At 50.0% G+C, this 20,487-nt stretch overlaps 2 protein-coding genes and 1 non-coding gene across 4 annotated transcripts in view; 1 reads left to right on the forward strand and 2 right to left on the reverse strand.

The window, feature by feature from the left end:
- Nucleotides 1–747: 747 nt before the first annotated feature.
- Nucleotides 748–11,479, reverse strand: PIGR (polymeric immunoglobulin receptor). 2 transcript variants are annotated; one of them, NM_001397596.1, is made up of 11 exons: nucleotides 11,253–11,479; nucleotides 6,205–6,297; nucleotides 5,674–6,006; nucleotides 5,023–5,352; nucleotides 4,370–4,693; nucleotides 3,588–3,902; nucleotides 3,013–3,145; nucleotides 2,373–2,491; nucleotides 2,128–2,253; nucleotides 1,960–2,018; nucleotides 748–1,457 (listed from the first exon to the last, which is right to left on the reverse strand). In NM_001397596.1, exons 2-11 carry the CDS (start codon nucleotides 6,281–6,283, stop codon nucleotides 1,329–1,331), a joined length of 1,947 nt encoding a protein of 648 aa, NP_001384525.1. In that variant the 5' UTR covers nucleotides 6,284–6,297; nucleotides 11,253–11,479; the 3' UTR covers nucleotides 748–1,328. The 2 variants fall into 2 exon arrangements, with proteins under 2 accessions (NP_001384525.1, NP_001038109.1); NM_001044644.2 differs by having other exon boundaries at nucleotides 932–1,457.
- LOC107055195 overlaps nucleotides 8,200–20,487 on the forward strand; it is a 28,848-nt gene continuing 16,560 nt past the window's right edge. Inside the window, exons 1-5 of the transcript XR_006932166.1 lie at nucleotides 8,200–8,349; nucleotides 9,318–9,613; nucleotides 9,916–10,214; nucleotides 11,062–11,141; nucleotides 17,134–18,965. This is a non-coding gene — a transcript (uncharacterized LOC107055195). The remainder of the gene's footprint in view (nucleotides 8,350–9,317; nucleotides 9,614–9,915; nucleotides 10,215–11,061; nucleotides 11,142–17,133; nucleotides 18,966–20,487) is intronic.
- On the reverse strand, nucleotides 13,795–18,818 carry FCMAR (Fc fragment of IgA and IgM receptor). Its single transcript, XM_040652973.2, has 6 exons — nucleotides 18,053–18,818; nucleotides 17,563–17,892; nucleotides 17,149–17,478; nucleotides 16,136–16,595; nucleotides 14,798–14,910; nucleotides 13,795–14,361 (listed from the first exon to the last, which is right to left on the reverse strand). The coding sequence occupies exons 1-6, from the start codon at nucleotides 18,816–18,818 to the stop codon at nucleotides 14,174–14,176; spliced, it is 2,187 nt and encodes a 728-aa protein (XP_040508907.1). The 3' UTR covers nucleotides 13,795–14,173.

The following is a 20,487-nucleotide window of genomic DNA, read 5'->3' on the forward strand; positions in this document are numbered from 1 at the left end:
GCTGCACACACGGTGATCGCTCACCATCCTTGCTCAAATATTTGCTGATGCCAAAAAGGAAATGCTTCCAGGGCCCTCCCTCGCTTCATTTACTTTCCCATGTATAGCATTTTGCAGTGCGACTTCCATTCTCCTATCTGTGCTCTCGGCTCCTGCAGAGGAAAGGCCGCCCTGGGGCGGGTGGAGGAGGAAACTGCTTTGCAAAGGGAGAGAGAAAGGGGTTTTCTCCTGCTGGAGATTTCCAAACCACAGCATTCTCCTGCAGCTGTATTGCTGCTCAGCCCCTGGGGATGTGTTTCCTATTGCACCAGCATTGTTCGTTCACTTCCAGCAACCGTGGGCAGGCACAGACCCATCCAGTCCCTGCTGCTCCCACTGCTGCCCCGTGCCGTGGAGGGGAAGATGCAGTAATGCTCCTTATCCTTTATATTTTACCACTTGCTGCCAGAGATGCACATAACCGAGGCAGAACCAGGGAACCTGAGCAGGTCAGTGCTATTTCTGTCCATCCCCTCCATCCTCTCTGCCTCTCACCACCCTGGCTGCTGCCTGGAGATGAGCAGAACTTCTTGTGTTCAGGGCAAATTGCTGCTGCTTTGTCACATCTCCACCCTCACTGCTCCTGCAAGGCTTTACCTGCGGGGTGTTCAGCTCTCTTCACCAGGACCTGACCTACAGGCAGCAGCGCTCGCACAGCCACGCACAAATAAATTGCTTTTCTCTGTTAATAACCCACTCTCGAGGATAAGACAGGGAGACAACACTGTTTTAATTACAGCCATCATTGCTTCTGCCTGGACGAACACAAAACCAGCCAGGGAGGCTGACCGCTGGTGCCTATTTCCTGATCAGTTAAATGGGTTGTCATATTAATTAACACCATTCAGTGCTTTCCCCGTGCTCTGCCACAGACTGAGAGCCCACCTGGTCTGCTGAAAGCTGCTTGTATCTTTATTGGACATGAGCACCCCCAGGCAGTCCTGGTCTGCAGCTGCTGCCCCACGACCAGGAGAGCAGAGGGGGAATCAAAAGCAAAAGGTGTTGCCCTAAAGGGATTTCCAGGGGGAAAAAAAAAAGAGATTAAAAAAGAAAAAAAAAGATTTAAAAATACATATCTTGTAGTCTTTGGGAGCATTGCAGAGGGCTGCGCTGGGGCTGTTGGGGCTCAGCCTCTATGATTCTGGCTGAATCTCTGCTCCAAGCTGAATCTGAAGACGGAAAATCAAGCGATAGCAAATGGGGGCAGCAGCAAGCAGCGCAGCGGGCTGAGCTCCAGCAGTGAGCCCCATAGCAGAGCCACCCCCACCGCGTGTCCCCATCCCTCGCCCTCACACCGAGCCACCCCACAGGGGGGGGGCTTCAGCCGGGGCTGTGCTGTCCCCCGCAGGGCTCTGGGTGGTGGTGCTGGGGGTGAGGAGCGAGGCAGAGTAGGCGAGGTCAGCATCCTCCTTGGAGCCCTGCAGGAGGGAGGATGGAGGACATGGTGAGGGGTGATGGTCAGTGGTGGGGAGGGGGCACGCATGGAAAGCATTGCCCATCCTTTGGGGTGGTGCACAAAAATTGCCTGAGCTTGGGGATTCTCAAGGCAGGAAATAGCTGCAAAAGCTATTTAGGTAGAAAGATGGGGCTCCTGGCTTTGAGGAGGGTCTCTGTACAGATCTGGTTCAACCCTTGGCACTTGCAACTACAGTTGACCTCTGGCTGGGGGTTAAAAAGAGGTGCCCTGACCTCATGCTGTGTGTTGGTGCCACACCTGCAGGCAGGGCATGGCTTGGGGTATGTGGGCTGGAAGGGGTTACAGTCCCCCTGGGGGCTGATCTGCAGCAGGTGGGCCGACTCAGCCATGATGGAGACACCTGGCTATATATAGGGCCCAGGGGGCTGGGGCAGCTGTTTTGGTGATGCTGCAGGGCTGCACTGGGGCTGCAGGTCAGTGTTCTCTCTCCCACCTCCCCTTACCCGTTTTGCCTTCTTTGTCTCAGCGGTGCTTTCAGTGTTGGCTGTGGTGGTGACAAATTCTGCATAGACAGAAAGGCAGATGTTAGGATGTGATGTCTCAGCAGCTGTTGGGCTCCTACAAGCCCTTGCTGCCTTCTCCAAAGCTTGGGGTTCTGAGCAGTGCCATACCATCCCCTCCCAGCTGGGTCTCCTGGCTCTGCTTCATGCAGACGTTGTCGTTTGCTCCGTATTCCCTTGCATTCTCAAAGTCTGACATGCTGATGTTGGTCCTGTAGCTGCCCACTGACACCAGATCTGTGCAGGAGAAGCATTCATAGTGGTCCTGGGAGCAGCTCCAGCCAGCACACTGCGAGCATGCTTCCTTCATCTCAATACTAGTGATGCTTCAGGGCTTACACAGGGCAGGGACTCACCTGATCGCCTGATCTGACGGTATTTAAAGACAGCAAAAGCTGCAGCAAGGACCAAGAGCGCTGCACCAATGGGGCCCAGGATTAAAGCAAGAGTGCTGGAGCCAGAGCTTTGCTCAGAGCTGGAAGAGAGGAAGGTGGAGCACTGAGCTGTGAAAGGCATTTTCTTACAGAATCATTCCGGACTGCACAGTGTACGTAGATTTCCATCCATCTAAATGTCTATAAGGAATGGTAGATCTGGGCAAGTGTGATGCAATCCAATTAATGAACAGTTCTGAGCACATCACAGGAGGAGAAGTGAAGGTGTTGGATGGAGGTACTGCCCCAGCAGCTGCAGTAGCACCTGAGTAATAGATGTGTGAAGGAAGGCTCTCTAATGTTGACAGAAATGCTTTAAATTAACTTTTCTGTACCTGGCACTTACAGTTGTTTCCTTCTGAGACTGTGTTTACCTGATCTACAGAGTAATTCCAAGTCTTTTGCTGTGACTTTTTGCTCCTTCTGATGCTTTGAGCTTATTTCTTTGAGGAAAAAGATGTTTTCTTCACTGCTAAACTGCGTGCAGAGTGTGCAAACAGCCCGTCTGCAAGAAGTTAACTTCACAAAGCTAATACATGAGAGAGGGTGGGGAAGGACTGACCTTTCTGAGGCAGCTGCCCTTTGCACCCCAGCATCGCTGTTGGCTCTGCCCTGCGGAACGGCCTCATCAGGAGCAGCAGCAGCATTGCTGGCTTCCAGATCCAGGAGCTCCGGGCTGATGTTGGCAGCTTTCCCTGCGTGGAGGAGGTAAGAAGGGTGGTGAGGTTTGAGCACCCTAAAACACTGCCCTGAAGCTGATGCTGAGCCCCTTGCTTGCTCACATGGAACTGGGGACTGCCCTTTCCTTCTCCCTCCCAGTGCTTTCTTGTCTACAATGATGAATGAGCTCCTCAGAGCTGCATGCAGCCCTTTGTGTGAATGATGTTGGAGGCTGCATCATTTCAAGAGATGCTATGAATTGTGAGAGCAATTATTAGTGAAGATGGGGTTGAAAATGGTGCGGGAAGAAGTGATTGTGGGGCCTCAAGGATTTTGTGAATGGGAACCAAGGCAGCCAGTCTGGGAGAGCATGCATTTGGGAGTATTTCTGTTTCGAGGTGCTGCAACCTAGTGGACAAGGAGAGGACTCTTCCCAGCAGGTGCTCCACCCCCTGAGCTTCGTTCCCCGGGGCTCACCTCCATCCACCTGCAGAGACACTGCCATGGTCTCCCCGTAGTGGCCATTGTGCTTCACCCCACACCAATACCAGCCCTGGTCCTCCACTGTCACAGGGTCGAGGCTCAGGATGAGTGTTTTGTTGGCAGTATCACAGCTGACATCCAGCCCTGGGTGGCTTTGGTCAGAAGAGGTCAGTGGGGTGCAGCCATCTCTGCTCCACTTGCACCAGTACTTCTCGTAGGAGTAGTACTTGCATGGGTAGGAGCACGTTAAGTCCACCCGTGAACCCACTTCTGCCTGCACTTCCTCCTTTCCCGTTAATCCACACTCTCCTGTGAGGGCAAACAGAATGTGAAGCTGCAGTTAGTGGTTTGGCAGTGGGATTGGTACCCAACGGGTGTGGGGCTGCTGGAGATGGTGAAGCAGGAGGTGGGACCTTGGGAGAAACTGTTCCTTTACATTACTAAATTAACAGTGGGGGTTCCACATAGATGTTGGGTGAAAACTGATTTTTGCAATACGTGTAATGAGACCTTTGTGCAAACACTTCCCCCTAAGGCCAAAACCTTGCATTTCCATTCTAAAACTAGAGGAGCACGGGGGGGACTGTCACAGTGCTTTGCCCCTGAGAAAATTTCAGGATCATTACTCATCTCTTCCCAGAAAGTGAGATCTGCTCCATCGTGGCGGTTGGACATGATGGCCTTCAAGGTCTTTTCCAACCTTAATGATTCTGTGAAGCTCAGTAGGTTGTCTTGTTTGTATTGAGGGGGTGGAACTGCTGCTTATGGGTTCATACCTTCTACGATCTTCAGCTCCTTTGATGTTCTCCTCTCCCTGTGATCATCCGTCATGCACCAGTAGAAGCCCTCATCTCTGCTGCTCAGCTGGTTCAGGACGATGCTGAATGTGCCGTTCTTTGGGTTGTCAAACATGGCCACTCGTCCTTCATAAGGGCCCGGCAAGAAGCCGGTGTTATCTATGATCCGAGCACAGCCCGTCGTTCTCCATTTGCACAAATACTTCAGCGAGTAATTCTTGGTCGGGTCGTAGTGGCAATCAATAGTTGCTGAACTTCCTTTTACTCCAAATATTGTGTGCTTTCCTTGTGCAGCTTTTGTCCCTGGAGATGAAAACGAAATGAGCAGCCCGACCTGCCTACCTTGCGCCATGTGGCAAAGCTCAAGTACAGCCAGGGGGTGCTCGGGGTGCAGATGTGAGGGGACCATTCTGGCACTGTCAGAATTGACCCTCAGGGGTCTGGCAGGCCTTTCCCTTTCCCAAATCCTCTGATGGTTGTTGTCTTAGGTTACCAGCCTTTCTCAGTTCTAGCTCCTCTGCTAATGAAAGATGATCTTTAAAAGTTCTCGTTGAGTAAGTGAGGTTGTCAGTGGTGCTTCTAAAGAAAAGCAGAGACAAAGGGAAGCAAAGCATTGGAAACAGCCCACTCACCCTCGTAGACGTGCAGATCCAGCTCCTTCGTTTCTCCATACTCTCCATAGGAGCCAACCCCACACAGGTACAGGCCAGCATCTTCCCAGTCCACCTGGGTGATCATGACGCTGAACGCGCCCTCTGTGTTCTCATTGCTCAGCAGGATTCTCCCTTGGAAATCCGAATCTATTTTCCCATACGTGTCGATGATGTTGCGGCAGCCGCTCTTCTCCATCTTGCACAAGAACTTCCTCGTGCTGGCATAATCCTCCCCGAAGTCACAGGCCATGCTCACGGAGCCCTGCAGCTCCACGTAGAAGAGCTCAGCTTCTTCGGGTATGTTTGGACCTGCGAAATCAGAGAGCAGTCAGTGTGTTCCCTATTGGAAGCCAGGTGATGGGCAGTCCTGCTGTGAGCAGCTCTCCCTGTGTTTCAGTGGCTGAGAAATCGGTGCTTTCTCAGCAAGGTTTGTCACGTTGAGTTTTATATCTGATTTCTATGCCAGGTTTTTGGTCAAAGAAAAACCTGTTCTGTAAGAACACTAGGGGGGAAAAAGACCCTTGGAAGCATAGAACGCCCTGAGTTCTTGGATGCTCTTCCTGGGCAGACATCCCACAGAGCTCTATCAGAAAGGGGAAGAAAAAGTGAAAGAAAAGGCTGTGTGATTACCTTCAGAAATGTCCAGGCTGACCCTGTTGGAGAGCCCTTTGCCATTGAGTCCGATGCCGCACTGGTAGGTGCCCTGGTCTGCCAGGGTCAGCTGTGAGATGTTGACCAGCATGATGCCCTGCTCTGGGAAGTCGACGATGGTGACTCTCCCCTGGTAGCCCCGTGCTCTGTACCCGCTGGTGGATACTACAGTCAAGCAACTCCTGGAGGATTCCCTGCACCAGTACTTCCTATCGTGTCTGTTCACTGTGGTGGGAGGGTAGAAGCACTTGATGCTAACGGAGCCATCGATCAGGCCGTACACCTGCTGCGGTCCAAACACTGGGTTTAAGCCTGCAAGAAGAAAACCCATTGGGTGTGCATGCCATGCAACCACGGCTGTGCAAAGGGCTTCGTGTCCTGGTGTGCTCTGAAAGATCCCATAGTGGTGAGCGTGAATGGGGACCCCAAACCCTCCTCTCTCCCTTAGGAGTGCGTCATCTGGTTTAATGCTGCCTGCAAACCTCTGTGCCCCAGGCAGGTTGCACTTACTTGTTTTGGGAGGATATCTACTTTTTGCAGATTCAGCTGGGAGGAAGGAGAGCAGGAGGATGAATGCCAGTAAAGTCATTCTTCTTGCATTCCCTGGAAAAGGCACGGAAATTGGTGAATAATAGCACTTACAAAAATGATGAATGGTCAAGTCACCTGCTAATCTCTGCCTGGATGATAAGAGCATTGTGGCTGTTAGAGAGAAATACAACATTTAATCACTTGTCAAGCGATTTAATAGGAAATGGGGAGCTAATATCTGTCCTTGCCTGTTTTGCTACATGGCACTGTGACTACCTGTGCATCTTAACACAGCAGTCCTCAACGACACCAAATGGCAGGAGTTGTTTTTACCATAAGCCAGTTAACGTCAGGCTTGCAGGCTGACTATGGCTGTATCTTGGGCAGGCAGCAGTGATGTGCAAAGCACAAGAAGCAATTTTGGCCAAATTGGCTTGATCCAGAGCCAGAAGTGATATTTGATATTACTCGTGTACATCAGAACAGCCCATCAGAAGGCTGAAGTTGGCCCAAAAGCTGCTGATCCCCCAGCAGGGCTGGAATTCAGTGTGCCCAGAGCTGGGCTGCTCTCATGATCCTTGCCAGGGGATAATGCCACTTGTGATGGTTTGTTGTCCATGCAGTGAAAGAAGGGTTTGTTCCCTTGTGGGTCTGGGTGCCAAAGCCGCTCCTTGGGAAAACCTGCTTGTGTAGGGCAGTTCCTGTCTAAAGCCCGTATTTGATTTCTGATCTTTGTCTCCCTGTTCTCTTCAAGAACGTGGTGGAGTTGGGCCTTTTCTCCCCTTGGCTGCTGACAAAGTTGGTGAGGTGCAGAGATTTAAATCCCATGGGGAAACAGAGCTGTGCAGCCCTGGCAGGACTCAAAACGATGGCTTTGGGGAGCACCAAACCAAGCTGCTCACCACCTGAAATGTGTCCATAGGATGAATATTTATGGCTTTTCCCTGTTTTGATATCAGTGGTGGCCCAGGGAAAGCCAAGGCTTTTAATTCACAGTGATGTGAGCGTGCTGTAGGACTCTCCACGGTAAGCAGATGCATTTCCATACTGTTGATCTACCCATTAATTATTACAAGCTGTACTGAAGACGATGGGTGCCAAGGAAAGTCTTTATAAACAGCCACAGGAATTTGATTTCTGGGCATCAGGTGATAGGGTTTGTTTTATTAGGGGTAATTCCCGGTAGAAGAAAAATGCCTTTGCTTCCGTGTGAAGATGAAAGGCGCTCTGTTATGCTTTCTTCCTTGTATTGGGACTTTTAATTGCTCGGTGTCCACTTGTCTATGGCTAATGATTAACCCACTGAGCATGAAAAATGCTTCTTCATACATATCCCACAGGCAGCCAGCAGGGCAAACAAACCATGCACTGTAGAAAGCAAACAGTGCAACACAGCCCCATAGGGCTCCTGTGGTGGCTGCTGCTGCCCTCCCACACTCACTGCAGGGCGAGACAAGGATGGGTCCTGGGTCAGCTTTTCTCCCTTCTTGGCAAGGTCTGTGTTGGTCTGATTCCTTCCCAAAGCAATTGGCTGGCAGGCAGTGAGAGGTTATGGAGGTCTCTTTGGAAATGAAGCTACACCTGTGCCTAGAAAGATGTGCCAGCATGGTCTGCACATGTAAGAGCAGAAAGGTTTTGCATCTTTATCTGAGGCCACACGGGTGTGGTTGTGCATGCATGAAGGGTGACAGTTAGCATGCAGCACTGCACACATCTGCAGCTCTGTGCTGCCTCTGCTCTTGCTCTGATGTTTTTGCCTTGCATGTGAATGATATGCAAGACAATGATACGAATCAACTTGCTGAATGAATGGAGGCACATCCCATGCACAGCCACACATTACATGAAGTCTGGGCTGACCCATGGGGCAGGTTGCATGGAAACCCTATGTGCCCAGAGATGCTGCCCAGTGCATGGCTGAGCACTGTTGGGTGCTCTGCATGAAGCGGTCACAGTTTGAGATGCTGGGGGAGAATCACTCTGAGACCACTGATAACACAGCTTGGGTTCCTTTGTGCTTTCAGAGGACTTTTGCTGCTGGATTTGCTGTCGCCAGTCAAAGGACAAGGTTAAATCTCAGATCACAGCTAAGAGAAAGTGCTGCTGAGCTGCATGGGAGTGCAAGTAAGCGGCTGTGCATGCAATCTGCATTAATACTGCTCCCATGGGTGGTTCTGAGAGAGCCCTCATGTCCTTTTGGGGTCTAGCATGAAGGACGAGGCTTGTGTGCTCCCCGTAGCTTCCAGCAGAAGCCAAATTGGGTCACCCCATGCAGAAGGAGTTGCACAGACTTCATGGATGCCTCCATCCTGTGTATAGGGCTGTGTGACGTGGCTGCTCTCATCTCTGACCTGTTCCACTGGGCTCAAGTGGCAGCTGGACTCTGCTCCTGCTGCACTGCTCTGTGTGTCTGTGCTGGGTTCCTGGTGTCCCTGGAGCAGGAAAGACTGAGTGTGAGAGACCATGGTGTCCCCATTGACACATGGGTGCTGGGAGCTGTGCTGGCACCAAGCCTTCATGAATGCATCATGTTGGGCATCATGCATGCTGGTGGGAACCTGCACATGGCTGGGTTGGTTGCCTTGGTTCATGCAGGGGCAGCACTCATTCTTTGGGCTGCTGAGCCCAATGCTCTGCATGTGCTGACTTAAAAACCTGATGTGTTAAAACCTGAGTGTGAGGTTGTATGGGAGGTGATTCTATGAGCTGGCCAGGAGAAGAAGAGAGGGAGCCCAGTTATTCTCACTGGGAAGCGTCTCTGAAGCTGCTCTGCAGCACAGGGCAAAGAGGCTGCAGATGGGAAATGCTGAGCTGGCATTTTGGACATTTCAGGCCAAATTCTGGTGCTTCGTTCAAAACATTTTGATGGGTAAAGGGGAGAAAAAGGACACACAAGGGGTGTCCTAGTTCTTGTCCATTTGCAGCATGGGATCAGCAGAGGAGCACAGGAAAGTTGCTCCTGTGGTCAAGAGGCTGCGTCCCCTCCTGTCACCAATCCCTGATTCTGCAGAAGTGGTTGTCTTTGGATCAGCACCAGCTGTGGGCTGGGTTTATACCCATTTCTCCCTTTGTTGTTTTTTTGTTTGTTTTAGATGCAACCCAAACCTTCTTTTCCTGAAATGGAATCAACTTTCATCTAGCAACATCAACACTGTTGGCTCCTTCCTCTTCCCTGCCCTCACTTCATGTACTGCGAAGTTGAGCAGCACAGAATTGGGCTGCAGCAGAACTGCCAAGCAGGCTTTGCATGCCACTGCGTGAGCCTTCCTCTCCTAAGATGGGTTGACCTGGTCACTGGGGAGAAATGTTCTCAGATCTATGATGATCCAGAGGAGACTGGGACTTGAAAGAACTTATGCAAGCGCAAGCCAGGAGCTGCTCTGAGTAGGTATGAAAAAGCAGAGTTCAGTTCCCAAATTCTGCTGACTCAGCTGCAAGTTTCTCACCTGAGAAACCACTGTACTCGCATGGTGCAGCCTGCAAGGGATCAACAGTGTGTAATCTATTAGCCATTAACTATTGCTCTTAACAATGACCAGTGTCAAGGACGTGCATTGGGATCAATGGAACACAAAGGGCTGGTTCCTACGACAATTCTGCTTTGCATAACATTTGCTGTTATTCCTATAATTAAGTAATAGCACACAGAATGGAGTAATATATATCTTTTTCTCCCTCAAATCCTTTTAGAATCAGACCCATTTATGCTGGGGGTGAGCTGCGTGGATGCAAGCTGCTGTGGGTGTGATGCTGAGCAGAGCTGTTGGGGTTGCATTGAGGAGGAACATGGACACGGATGCTGGGGGTGATTCTTGGCACCTGGAGGCAAAGCACAGCAACAGCTGTCCTGCTGCCCAGCACCAAAGCTCTCTACATCTTCACGGGACCCATCACAATGCCTGCGCTGATGGCTGTATTGTGAGTGTTGCTAATGGGGAAAAGCCACCCGTCGTCCCCTTGGATAGAGCACTTCATTGCGCTTCGTGGAGGTGAGTGAGCAATGGACTCGTTAAGGGATCAGCCTGACCCAAACACATACCGAAAATAAATCCATCGTGTTCCAAATTGATGCCTGCTTTACAATATGGAGGGGGTGAACAGGGCGTGCTGATTTTGTGATACAATGAGCAGAGGCAGGTAGGCAGATCCTGCTGGAGATTACCAACTAAATCAACAGCCTTCAGGAATTCCTGCAGCACTTTTTGCCACCCCAGCTAAGAATCCCTTTTGCTCCAGGTAGAACTGTGAGATGAGCACTATATTTTGGATAACAAATGAAAAAGAATGCTCAGATGATCCCCGTGGTAACGACTGAAGTTTGCACTGAGAGGTGCTGATGACATGATCTGATGCTCCTTTAAGCTGTTAGATGTGCCCCCATATTAACCAGTTGCTTTTCAGATGGGATTTGAATGGTTCACTTGTTTCTGTTTCAAGTCTGTTGGTCTGGAAAGAGAAACCGAGACTACAAACTACTCTTCTAGTTTAAAACTGTGAATATTCCTGGAGTTCATAATCCAAAAGCACTGCGGTGCTGCTGTGCTGTGAGAGCTGGGTGAATGGAGAGCGCCTGTGCACCTGTCTGTGGCCACAGTGTGGCTGCTATTGGCAAGCATTGTTTCTCTATACAAATGCATTAGAAGTCCCAAGGGATTTTGCATGGTAAGCATTCAGGCGTGTGGAAACCCACCCTTTGCTGTGGTTCATTCCCAAATCCACATCCTTGTGACTGCCTCCATGCTACCATTCAAAAGGCTGTAATGACCACAACAGTATTTACTAACGGTTATTTCCTATCAGTGCAAATATTGTAATGATAATTAAACTTATTTCCAGAAATGGAAGATTAGAAGTCTACCACAGAGAAGGAAGATAACATTATGAGCTTGATTCTGCACTTCTGACCTTCTTTTAAAGTAAGTCAGCATCTCTTCACCAGCGAGACCTGCACGTCCATGCACGGCTGTACAAAGCTGCTACTTTGAGGTGAATGAGTGAGAGGAAGACAACGGAGAAGCATTACTTACACGTCAGGTTACTTCTGCAGACCATTCTGCACTTCTTGCTTTCTCTTTGCTTCGCCGCTCCTGGCTTCGTGGTTGACCCCAGGACCTCCTTGTGTGCGTGTCTGTCTGTCCTGTTTCCTTCCAGGACAGCAGACTCGGGCAGTGCCAGCCTGTTTTAAATACTCATACTACTAGCCCTGCATTTCCACCTGTTGCGCCTTAAGGGAACAGCATCCAAGCCCAAGTGAGCCCTGAGCCACGTGGGAGCAGGGCAGCCAATGCCCCTCCCGGCTCCGCTGGCACTTGGCTGCGGGTTCAGCCTCCCGATTGCACCCTGCTGTTGTGCAACCGAGGGTGGGCTCTGGCTCGGGGTGCTGCCCTGGTACCTCTGCTGGCTTTGGGAAGGGATTCAGCTTGATGCCAACTCATGGGTCTGCTTTGTGCGGAGCACGCTGGGGTCCTGTCCCTCTTTCTTTGGCACTGCACCCTGAGTCACGGCCATATTTCCCATCAGGAAGGAGAACTCCCCCCTGCAGGGGCTCACCTAGTTTCCCAAGTTGTGACATCCCCAACCAACAGAGGAAGTGTTTGATAGGGCAAATCTGGGCAAAACCATCTTTGTCGCTGGATTTCCATCTTTTGGAAACCAGTGTCCCAAAGCAGACCCAGGCACGTTGGCTTTCCAGGTAGGGCAGGTTGGCCTCGCTATGGAGGTCTGCCTAATCCCTGCCCTCTGCCTCCCCCTCCTCCTGGAGAGAGCGAGGCTTGGCTTCATCCATGCAGGGAAAGAGCTCTGAGAGATATGTATGGGTATTTTGCTGCTGCTTTCAGCCTTGCTGATCTGCTCCCCTGCTTTGGCACATGAGGGTCCCAAACAAGAGTTCCTTGTGAAGAGCGGGGTTGTTGGAAATGGGACTATATGAAAGCCTAAAATCAGAGACAACTGAATTGTTTGGGTGGGATGCGTCATTAACTTGCTTTCCTTTATTCTAATAAGGCAATTTTTGTTTAATTCCGGGCCACAGGAAGACTTTCTCACCTGCTCATAGGGAAAGTGGAGGAGCTGGAGCAGGACAGTGGCTCTGGGGTTTGCATTTGGCCATGACAAACACAGGTGTGTTTGCTTTTTGTACACCTCCTGTTCTCAGGAGAGCCTTTCCTTTTTGGATCCCTGTGTGTTGCCTTCCCCACCACCTGTCTGGCTGCTGATGTGCACAGAGATGTGCTTGGAAGAAGCTGGGAATGGTAGCACAGCTGTAGGCAGGGGAAGCCTGGATGAAAGCAGCTGGTGAGGACCTGCAGTTACTTGGGCTCCTTGGACAAGAGGCTGTTCCTGACAGACTAACAGTTTCTTTATCCAAACCTCTGTCTTCGCCCTTGAAGTTTCTGGTAAAACCAATCCTTTGTCTCTGAACAAGATGGAATTACGCAAATATATTTGCTTTAACAGACAAGGAAGCATCGTCTTGCCAAGTCACAGGTGCCAAAGCACTTTGGCATCTCCAGAACACAAACAACCCTTGCTTTGCTTTTTTTTTTTTTTTCCTGGGCTGAAATATGGCACGTAGCCTGGGCTGCTGTTGGGCTGAAATCTTTGGTGTTGGACTGAAGTCCGACATGGTTTGTGCTTTGCAAGACAAATCCCTAAGGACGAGGATTTCCAAGAGATAGATCTGCAGCCCCGAGGATCCTTCCATTCCATACCCAGCTCCCCATTGGGGTGCTCTGCTCTACATGAGACAGTCAGGTCTGCATACAGGAGCTGTGTGGCTAGTTGCCTCATCTTGTTCTCTACAAACCACACACAACAAGGCATTTGGCTGCAGAATGGGGAGCAAGGAAGAAGTACTGCATGCTTCAAGGTTATTTATAGCCGTGTCTTGCCTTTCAATAAAGAAGCTTCTGAGCTTATGTACATCGTGCTCTGAGAGAAGGGGTTCTGCTTGGGCTCCCTCAAGTTGTCTTCATTCATGTTGGAAAGAATATTTTTCACCAAAGGATTCCTGTGAAAAGAGGAAAAAAACCCTTTTACATGGTAGCACCTTTACAAAGATTTTAGAAGTGATTTTATCAGTGTTTGGTTTTATGTTCAGCTCTTTGATATCTACAAAAGCACTGAGATAATATAGTGTAGATGTCTGTAGATTTGCTTTCTGCTTCCGATCAAAGTTGGTGGATGTTTCAGATGGTAGGAAGGATGTAAGCATCCACCCATTGGTGTGTTCCAGAGGGCACAAGTTGTCACAACCGATTTCCCTTTAGAACTGTCTGCCTCTGAAATCTTAGCGGCTGCTTATAGCATCAGAGAGCTTGGATCTAAATGCACTGTGACGGGAACAGGAAATGCTATCACCAAACTTCTTGACCTTTTGTGACAGTAATTGTGATATTTTTTGTGATGGAGAAGTGCATTTCACCAATATGAATCTCCGCAGCTTGAGTATACTTGGAAAAGTCTCCATGGGTGTTTTCTACAGCAGTGTTTCTCTGAAGGTTACCAGTCCTCCATGACAGCCCCATCGATTTCATGTGTTACCCAACAATGGACACTTACATACAACCTGGTCTGCCCAAACCTTCCGAGGAGAGCACGTATTATCCTGCAGATGGATGGCAGAAAAAAAAATATGATTGCAACACTGATCAAGGATTGCTTCTGTATAATACTGCAAGAGGTTGCAAGCAATCAGATTTTGTTGAAACAAGCAAGCAGGAAGAGCGATAACGCGTTCATAATGCGTCAGCGAGAGTTGTAATCGACACTAAAATAAATTTATAGGCCTTGTGTAGAATTTAATCAAATTATTTTGAAGATTATGGCTCAACGCCTCTTGGTAAGGGATAAAGGCAGCAGTTCCGGGAATGCATACTCAACATTTGTCTTGCAGAGATGTTTTACACGCTAAGCAGCAGAGCACCTTAAAATTGGTTTTGGGACTCTCCTAGTAAGGCAGCTGGCATTTGCAGCACCAGTTGCAAGAAAACACCCACCGATGTCTGCCCGACTCTGCCTTGCATCCATTGGTGTTGTCTGGGCTGCCGAGCTCCTCCATCCCTTGTCCTTCTGTGGGACTCAGCCCAGCCCGCACCAGCACAGCTTCTGTCTGTCCCAGGGTGCTTCCTTCTTCTCCTGAACAAAATACACGTATGTGGGGGAGTGAAAAGTTCTTCCAGTGCCTACTTACATCTATCTATGAGCGTGACACTGGATTAGCCTCTTCTTTCCCAGTTTCATTCTTGGGAATAATATATTTGGATCAAGTACCCCCCACTATTCTTGCGAGTAATGGCCCTAAACTTTTACCTAAAGACACAGCACAAGGTGTGTTGTTTTTTTTTCTTGCCTGTTGTTGGCAAGAGTTTTCCAGCACTTTGGTCTGTTGTGCACCCATTGAACCAAGCTTGTCCCTACAGAGCACAGCCACGTCCCTGCCCTTTATGCTCAGGGTTCCAAGCACTGTGGAGCTGTAAAGCTGTTTGTTCAACATGCTTCACCCCAAGAACGCAAGCAAAGCCCTTCTAGAAGAAACAACCGTAACCCAAAAGGCGTTGCCTGGCTGACTTACCCATCTCCTTACGAAGCTTTATTTTGGTAAGAACAAGAACAGTGGTAATGATGAAAATCAGCAAAACCAGAGCTGGTATCACAACAGAGAGCAGAGGGAATTCATCCGATGAGCTGGAAATAGGAACCATCAGAACGAAATAGGATTTTGAGTCAGTTACTGGGTGGCTGAATGCAGGCTGCAGATCTTATAGCAAATAGCCTGACTGACTCAAAGGAGAACAGTCAACAAAGACAAGCAGACTTGAAGTCATTTGATCTGGAGCTTGGCTTATGAGGAAGTAATTTCTACAGCTACCTCTGCTCTACCATGCAGGGTTTGTGCTGCACATTGACTTATCCCCTCCAAAAGGAAAAGGAGCTATTTCCATCATGCAAACTCCCAAGCAAGGTTCAGGCTCTCTCTGTGAGCTCTTGTAGGCTCTCATGCTGTTGCAGGGCATCTATGTGCTGTCTCCTTGAGAAATGGCATAAATGCTACGGGAGTTCGACACGCAGTCAGTGAAGAATCCAATCCTTTATACAGGGCTGTGATTTGAGGTTGGCAACGTGCTCTTTTTGGCCTGAAGGAGGCTGCAGGGGGCGAGAGTGGGGATGGAGCAATGGTGCTTTTTATGCAAGCTCCGAGGTGAGCAGGGCTGCTGCTCAAGATGTCGGGATGGATTTGTGGACTTTGTGGTTTTTCTGCAGTTAGAACTGATACCGCAGTATCTGATGCGCCTGTGCCAGCTATGCAAATCACCTGGTGCTGGATGGTGCCATAGGTGGAGGGAAGGGTCCAAAAGTTCGCGGCTGTCCTGGTTAGCAGGAAGCACAGGAGCTAAAATTATGGGGAGCGCCATGGCTTTTTGTAGAGAAGTGCCACGGAGTAATTACTGGCCAAAATAGCTCATGGCCTTATGTTTAACCTCGTCCAAAGATAGGTCCCTATGCAATGTACCCAAATACTGTAGTGTTCCTAGCTGCCTATAATGACTGGGATAAGGTGTGCAGTGAAGTATGAGGCAGCTACTGATTCACCAGCACTATTGCTCAAGCCTGCTGTTACCTAATGTCCTGTCTCCATCCTAACCAAAGGAAAACAGGCAGGAACACATCTATTGACTCTGGCATCTGATCTACAGGAGTGACCAGCACAAAAAATTCAAGACAAGTTCAAAGACCCACACCACAAATGGACAAGAGATATGCTTGCCTACTGCTTTTCTAATTACTCCTCTCTTCTATCGGAGTTCATAATCTGCAGCATATGCACCGCCTGTGTAGAGCCCAGGGAAACAGGGCAGGCAGGAGCAAAGCACCAACGTTGTGCCTATGGGAAATGCAGCCATGAACTTACCTCTGGATGTAGGTGTCACTGTGGGAAGTCACAAAGGTGCCAGGGGAGAGAACTGGTGGATGGGGTCTGGTGCCCTCAGTGCTGGTGCCCATGCTGTATGCCAACTTTGTGCTGTGTCTCAGCCCAGTTGTGTATGCTGGCCATGTGGTGTCTGTTGGCCCCATGGTGTATGTCAGCCCAGTGGTGTCTCTTGGTCCCATGGTATATGTTGGCCCAGTGGTGTCTGTTGGTCCCGTGGTGTATGTTGGCCCAGTGGTGTCTGTTGGTCCCGTGGTGTCTGTTGGCCCAGTGGTGTCTGTTGGTCCCGTGGTGTATGTTGGCCCAGTGGTGTCTGTTGGTCCCATGGTGTATGTTGACCATGTGGTGCTCCTCTGTGCCACTACATGTTTGGAAGCTGACCTTAACGGCGAAGTGGGGTTCACAGAATTGTGCCTTGATGGGTTTTGTGAAGTGAAGGTTTCTGCAAAGAAAATGGTTCAGGCACTTAAATATCCATCTTTTTTTTTTTTGTGGAGAACATTCCAGAGTTGCCAATGATTTGCACATCTCATTTTGAGTCTGCTGATGGAAAATACCTGACACCATATGACCAAACTCAAGCATTTCTATTATAGAAAGAAATTTGAGAGTACTAATGAAAATCCGTTAATACTTGGCTAACATTCCTACTTCAGCTATCAGGGACAGAAACGATGAGGGTGAAGAGTGAATTGCACCTGTGTCTCTGCATGCTGAGGTTCCTAGAACTGCAAGATAACCTTCAGAGCAAAGCACATCTCCATGCTGCATGTGTTGTGCTCAGGATGCCATGTGCTGGTGTTTTCTATCATAAATTGTCCATGATATTTTCAAACAAACTTGAGCAGAAAGCTCAAATGTTTCTTGTAAAGCCACTACATTTATGCATGGGACAAAGGAGAGAATTTGAAGGGGGTATCCATGAAGGGATAGGGAGAAGAGTGATTAACAGAAGGAAAAGGGTTGATTTGTGTTTCCAGCCAGCCATCGCCTACCCGTCTCGATGCGCAGTTTCATGGAGGTCGTGTGCTCCCTGTGCCTGTTCCTGGCCACACACCAGTACCACCCCGCGTCCTCCTCCCGCAGGTGGCTCATCACCACGGTGTAGGTCCCACTGTCCTGCTCACTGTTGCTGATCCATATGCGCCCTTTGTAGGACTCGTGCACAAACCCGTCTGTGTCTACCAGCAGGGAGCAGCTGGCCTCCTGCCACCTGCACAGGTACTTGGTGGTGTAGCTGCCCACGGGGTTGTGGTGGCACCTAAGGGACAGTGAGCCCCCCAGCCTGCCATGCAGAAACTTCAACCTCCGGGGCTGGGCAGGGACTGCAGGTAGAAGAAATCATGGTTATGTTTGATGTAGCTGCAATGAGCCAATGGGGCACAGCAGCCCCCAAAACCCCCTCCTACCTGTGGTCACCTGCAGGGCCACCAGCTGCCAGCTGTCCCAGTCAGCTGGGCTGCCCATCCCACACTTGTACAGCCCTGCATCGTCCAACCTTAAATCATTTATCAGCACTTTGAATGCTCCAGAGCTCTCCTGGGGGGTAATACAGATCCGTCCCTCGTAGCTCTTCCCCACATAGCCATCGGTGTCAGCAATGAGGATGCACCTGCTTCTCCCCACTCTGCACCATAGCCTCCTGGTGCCACCCCAGCTGTCCCCGGGTGGGCAGGGGATGGTGATGGAGCCACGGAGCTCCCCGAGGTGCAGCTCAATTGGCCTCTGAGTGCCCACATCTGCAAAGACAGAGCAGGTGAGTGCCACCACTGTGCCTGGTTGGGTGTCACCTCCTTTTGCATTGGTGCATTGGTCACATCAGTGGGTTTTATGCCCACGACTGCTTAAAGCAAAGGGTAGCAAAGGGGACCTGACACCCTCCCTGTCCCATCACTGTACCTGCTGACACTGTCAGGTTCAGGCTGACGTAGAGGTCCCTGTTGGTGGGGCCAATGCCACAGCGGTAGGTCCCCGTGTCACTTGTCTTCAGCTGTGTCATTGTAACCATGAAAGTGCCATGCTGGGGGACGTCCTCCAGGGCCACTCGGCCCATGTGGTCTTTTGAGATGAAGTTGGTGGTGGAGATGATGGTGTAGCAAATCCCATCTCTGTCCCTTTTACACCAAAACTTTCTGTCGTACTTGTTGGCAGGCGTGATGGAGTAGAAGCACTGGTGGGTGATGGACCCTCCAACTGCGCCTGTCAAAAACCTGGGCCCATACAAGGTGCTCGAGGCTGCCTCTTTGGGGAAGGAGGGAAGAAGCACATTAATCAGAGACGTGGACACCCCTGTGGATGGGGAATCTTCCCCAACCCAAATGGGGTGCCACAGGCACAGGTCCACCAGCCCTGGCTGTCCTGCCCCATAGTGATGGGAAGCAGCAAACCTCCAGCAGGAACCTTTGGTGCCTGCAGAGTTTTCTGGTGACTCACCTTGCAGCAAAGACACAAAGAGGAGGAGAACCTCCATGTCTGCCCTTCTCGAATGTTTACTTGGCAAACTTCCGAATCTCATTTTGGATACTGGCTTTTGCTGGTGTCTCTGTGAGCAAACAGAAGGGAGATTGTGGTTTGGATGTACAGAGCTGAATAACTCCAAAAAGGCGTGCAGAGAGTTTGAGGATGGCAGCAGTGATTCCCAAGCCCAGCTGCAGCCATGACCCATGGCACCTCACTGGGTCTTGCCCAGACCTCTGCAGCCCAACCTGGGGGCATCAAACATGCTTATCTTTTCTTTTTTTTCCAGTGCAAAACACAACAGCAAGGCCTGCAGTTCTCAGGAATCCCACCAGCATGCCTTGCGCTCCTCCTGGTAAGGTCCAGTTATCTTTCTAATCCTTTAATTTTACTTAGCTGTAACTTCTTGCAGAAAACCTTTGGGCAGAGTGCTGTTATCCGTTTCCAGATTTCAATAATGGTGGTGTTTGAGTGTTTAGGAGGGGAATTACTTCCTTGTGTGAGTTAAAAATTAACTTCTGATTACCAGAATTTCATCCTATGGAGTCCCAACTAAAATTCTTTGAGATTGACTTGACCCCCCACCATGATTCAGACCTGAAGTTGGCACAAACCAACTGATTTATTTCATCCTTGCTAATTCACTGAGCTAACTTCAAAGCATTTTGGAGACAGGAATAAGGAAATGGCCGCAGTGCAGTGCTGTCATGAGCCTTATTCCCAGCCATGGGGCTGAGCCCTGGCAGCAGCACATGGGGTGGGTGCCCCTGGATGTGGGTTTGGTCCATGCAGCAGCTCACTCCCTGAGCCTTGCGCGCCTTGCACACCTTGCATTCTTTGCTCACCTTGCATGCCTTGCTCATCTTGCATACTTTGTACACCTTGCACTGGGATTATGAGCATCTCCCCTGTAGCTCCTCAGCTGCACTCCCTCCAGCTGTGGGGCTTACAAACCCTGGGCTTACAAACCCAGCTCAGAGCCAGCTCTCTGCCCCAGTTGCCTCTCTGCTGATGGGAAGTGTGGCTGGGACAGCAGAAATGTGCACTTCCCTTTTCAGTGCAGGCAGAAGTGCTGTGGCAGTGCATCTGGCCCTGCATCCTCTTTGGGCAGTTCCCCTTGTTTGTTTTTTTTTTTCTCCCCCAGTGTATGAGGCAGTGGGTGCAGCTCTGGCACCCAAAAATTAATGAAGAAGTCACCAATTTTGCCAAAGCTCCATCATTTAGCTGGTGATTACTCATGTTAGCATTCCAACAGGGCTTTCTTCCTATATCATACATTCTGTGCTAGCATTAACTTGCTAAGTTCTTCCTGGCATTAGGCCATTCGTGTCTGGATGTGAAGTGTCTGCAGGCTGGTGTAGCTCTGTGCCTCCTTAGGGGTGGGTGCCACGCTTGCACAATCGCCCAGCTGCAATCTTTTGGGATCCCATACAACAACTTCACAGCCCCGCTCATTCACTCCTCCATTTCCCACCCTACAGCAACAAGCAGAGTGTCAGCACAGGGCTGGGAAATGCCTGGGCTGTGCCTTCCAGGACCACCACGAAGATGCTAATTAATAAGGAGATCTTAGGTCCAATTAGCTTGAGCAACTCCAGCTGAGTGCCAGCCACATGCATTCTGCTTGCAGCACTGAATGTGCATTTTCTGGGTTATTTATGGCACGCTGAGCTGCACAGATATGAGGACTGTATGGTATGTGACTGGAGCTCTGGGTGCACCTCATGCTGCAAACGACTTATGCATCAGATGGAAGCCAAAGCAAAGCACATCCAGCAGGTCTGTCCTACCTGTGCATCTGCTCTGCAGCATTGTTGGGTTACTGAGCTGCATTCATTTACCTATTTATTTACAGCTTTCTGTGCGAAAGTTCTCAT

This window comes from Gallus gallus, chromosome 26 (assembly GCF_016699485.2).
Source record: "Gallus gallus isolate bGalGal1 chromosome 26, bGalGal1.mat.broiler.GRCg7b, whole genome shotgun sequence".
Classification (NCBI taxonomy): Eukaryota; Metazoa; Chordata; class Aves; order Galliformes; family Phasianidae; genus Gallus; species Gallus gallus.

What these genes read in the sequence shown, in the direction of transcription:
- PIGR (NM_001397596.1), bottom strand. Translation starts at nt 6,283, where the DNA reads ATGACTTTACTGGCATTCATCCTCCTGCTCTCCTTCCTCCCAGCTGAA. An exon ending in GGATCTGCACGTCTACGAGG is followed by an intron (nt 4,694 to 5,022) that starts GTGAGTGGGCTG and finishes TTTCATCTCCAG; the next exon opens with GGACAAAAGCTGCACAAGGA. An exon ending in GACCCAGCTGGGAGGGGATG is followed by an intron (nt 2,019 to 2,127) that starts GTATGGCACTGC and finishes CTGTCTATGCAG; the next exon opens with AATTTGTCACCACCACAGCC.
- FCMAR (XM_040652973.2), bottom strand. Translation starts at nt 18,818, where the DNA reads ATGGGTCATGGCTGCAGCTGGGCTTGGGAATCACTGCTGCCATCCTCA. An exon ending in GGCCCTGCAGGTGACCACAG is followed by an intron (nt 17,479 to 17,562) that starts GTAGGAGGGGGT and finishes TTCTACCTGCAG; the next exon opens with TCCCTGCCCAGCCCCGGAGG. An exon ending in AGTGACACCTACATCCAGAG is followed by an intron (nt 14,911 to 16,135) that starts GTAAGTTCATGG and finishes TCCTATTTCCAG; the next exon opens with CTCATCGGATGAATTCCCTC.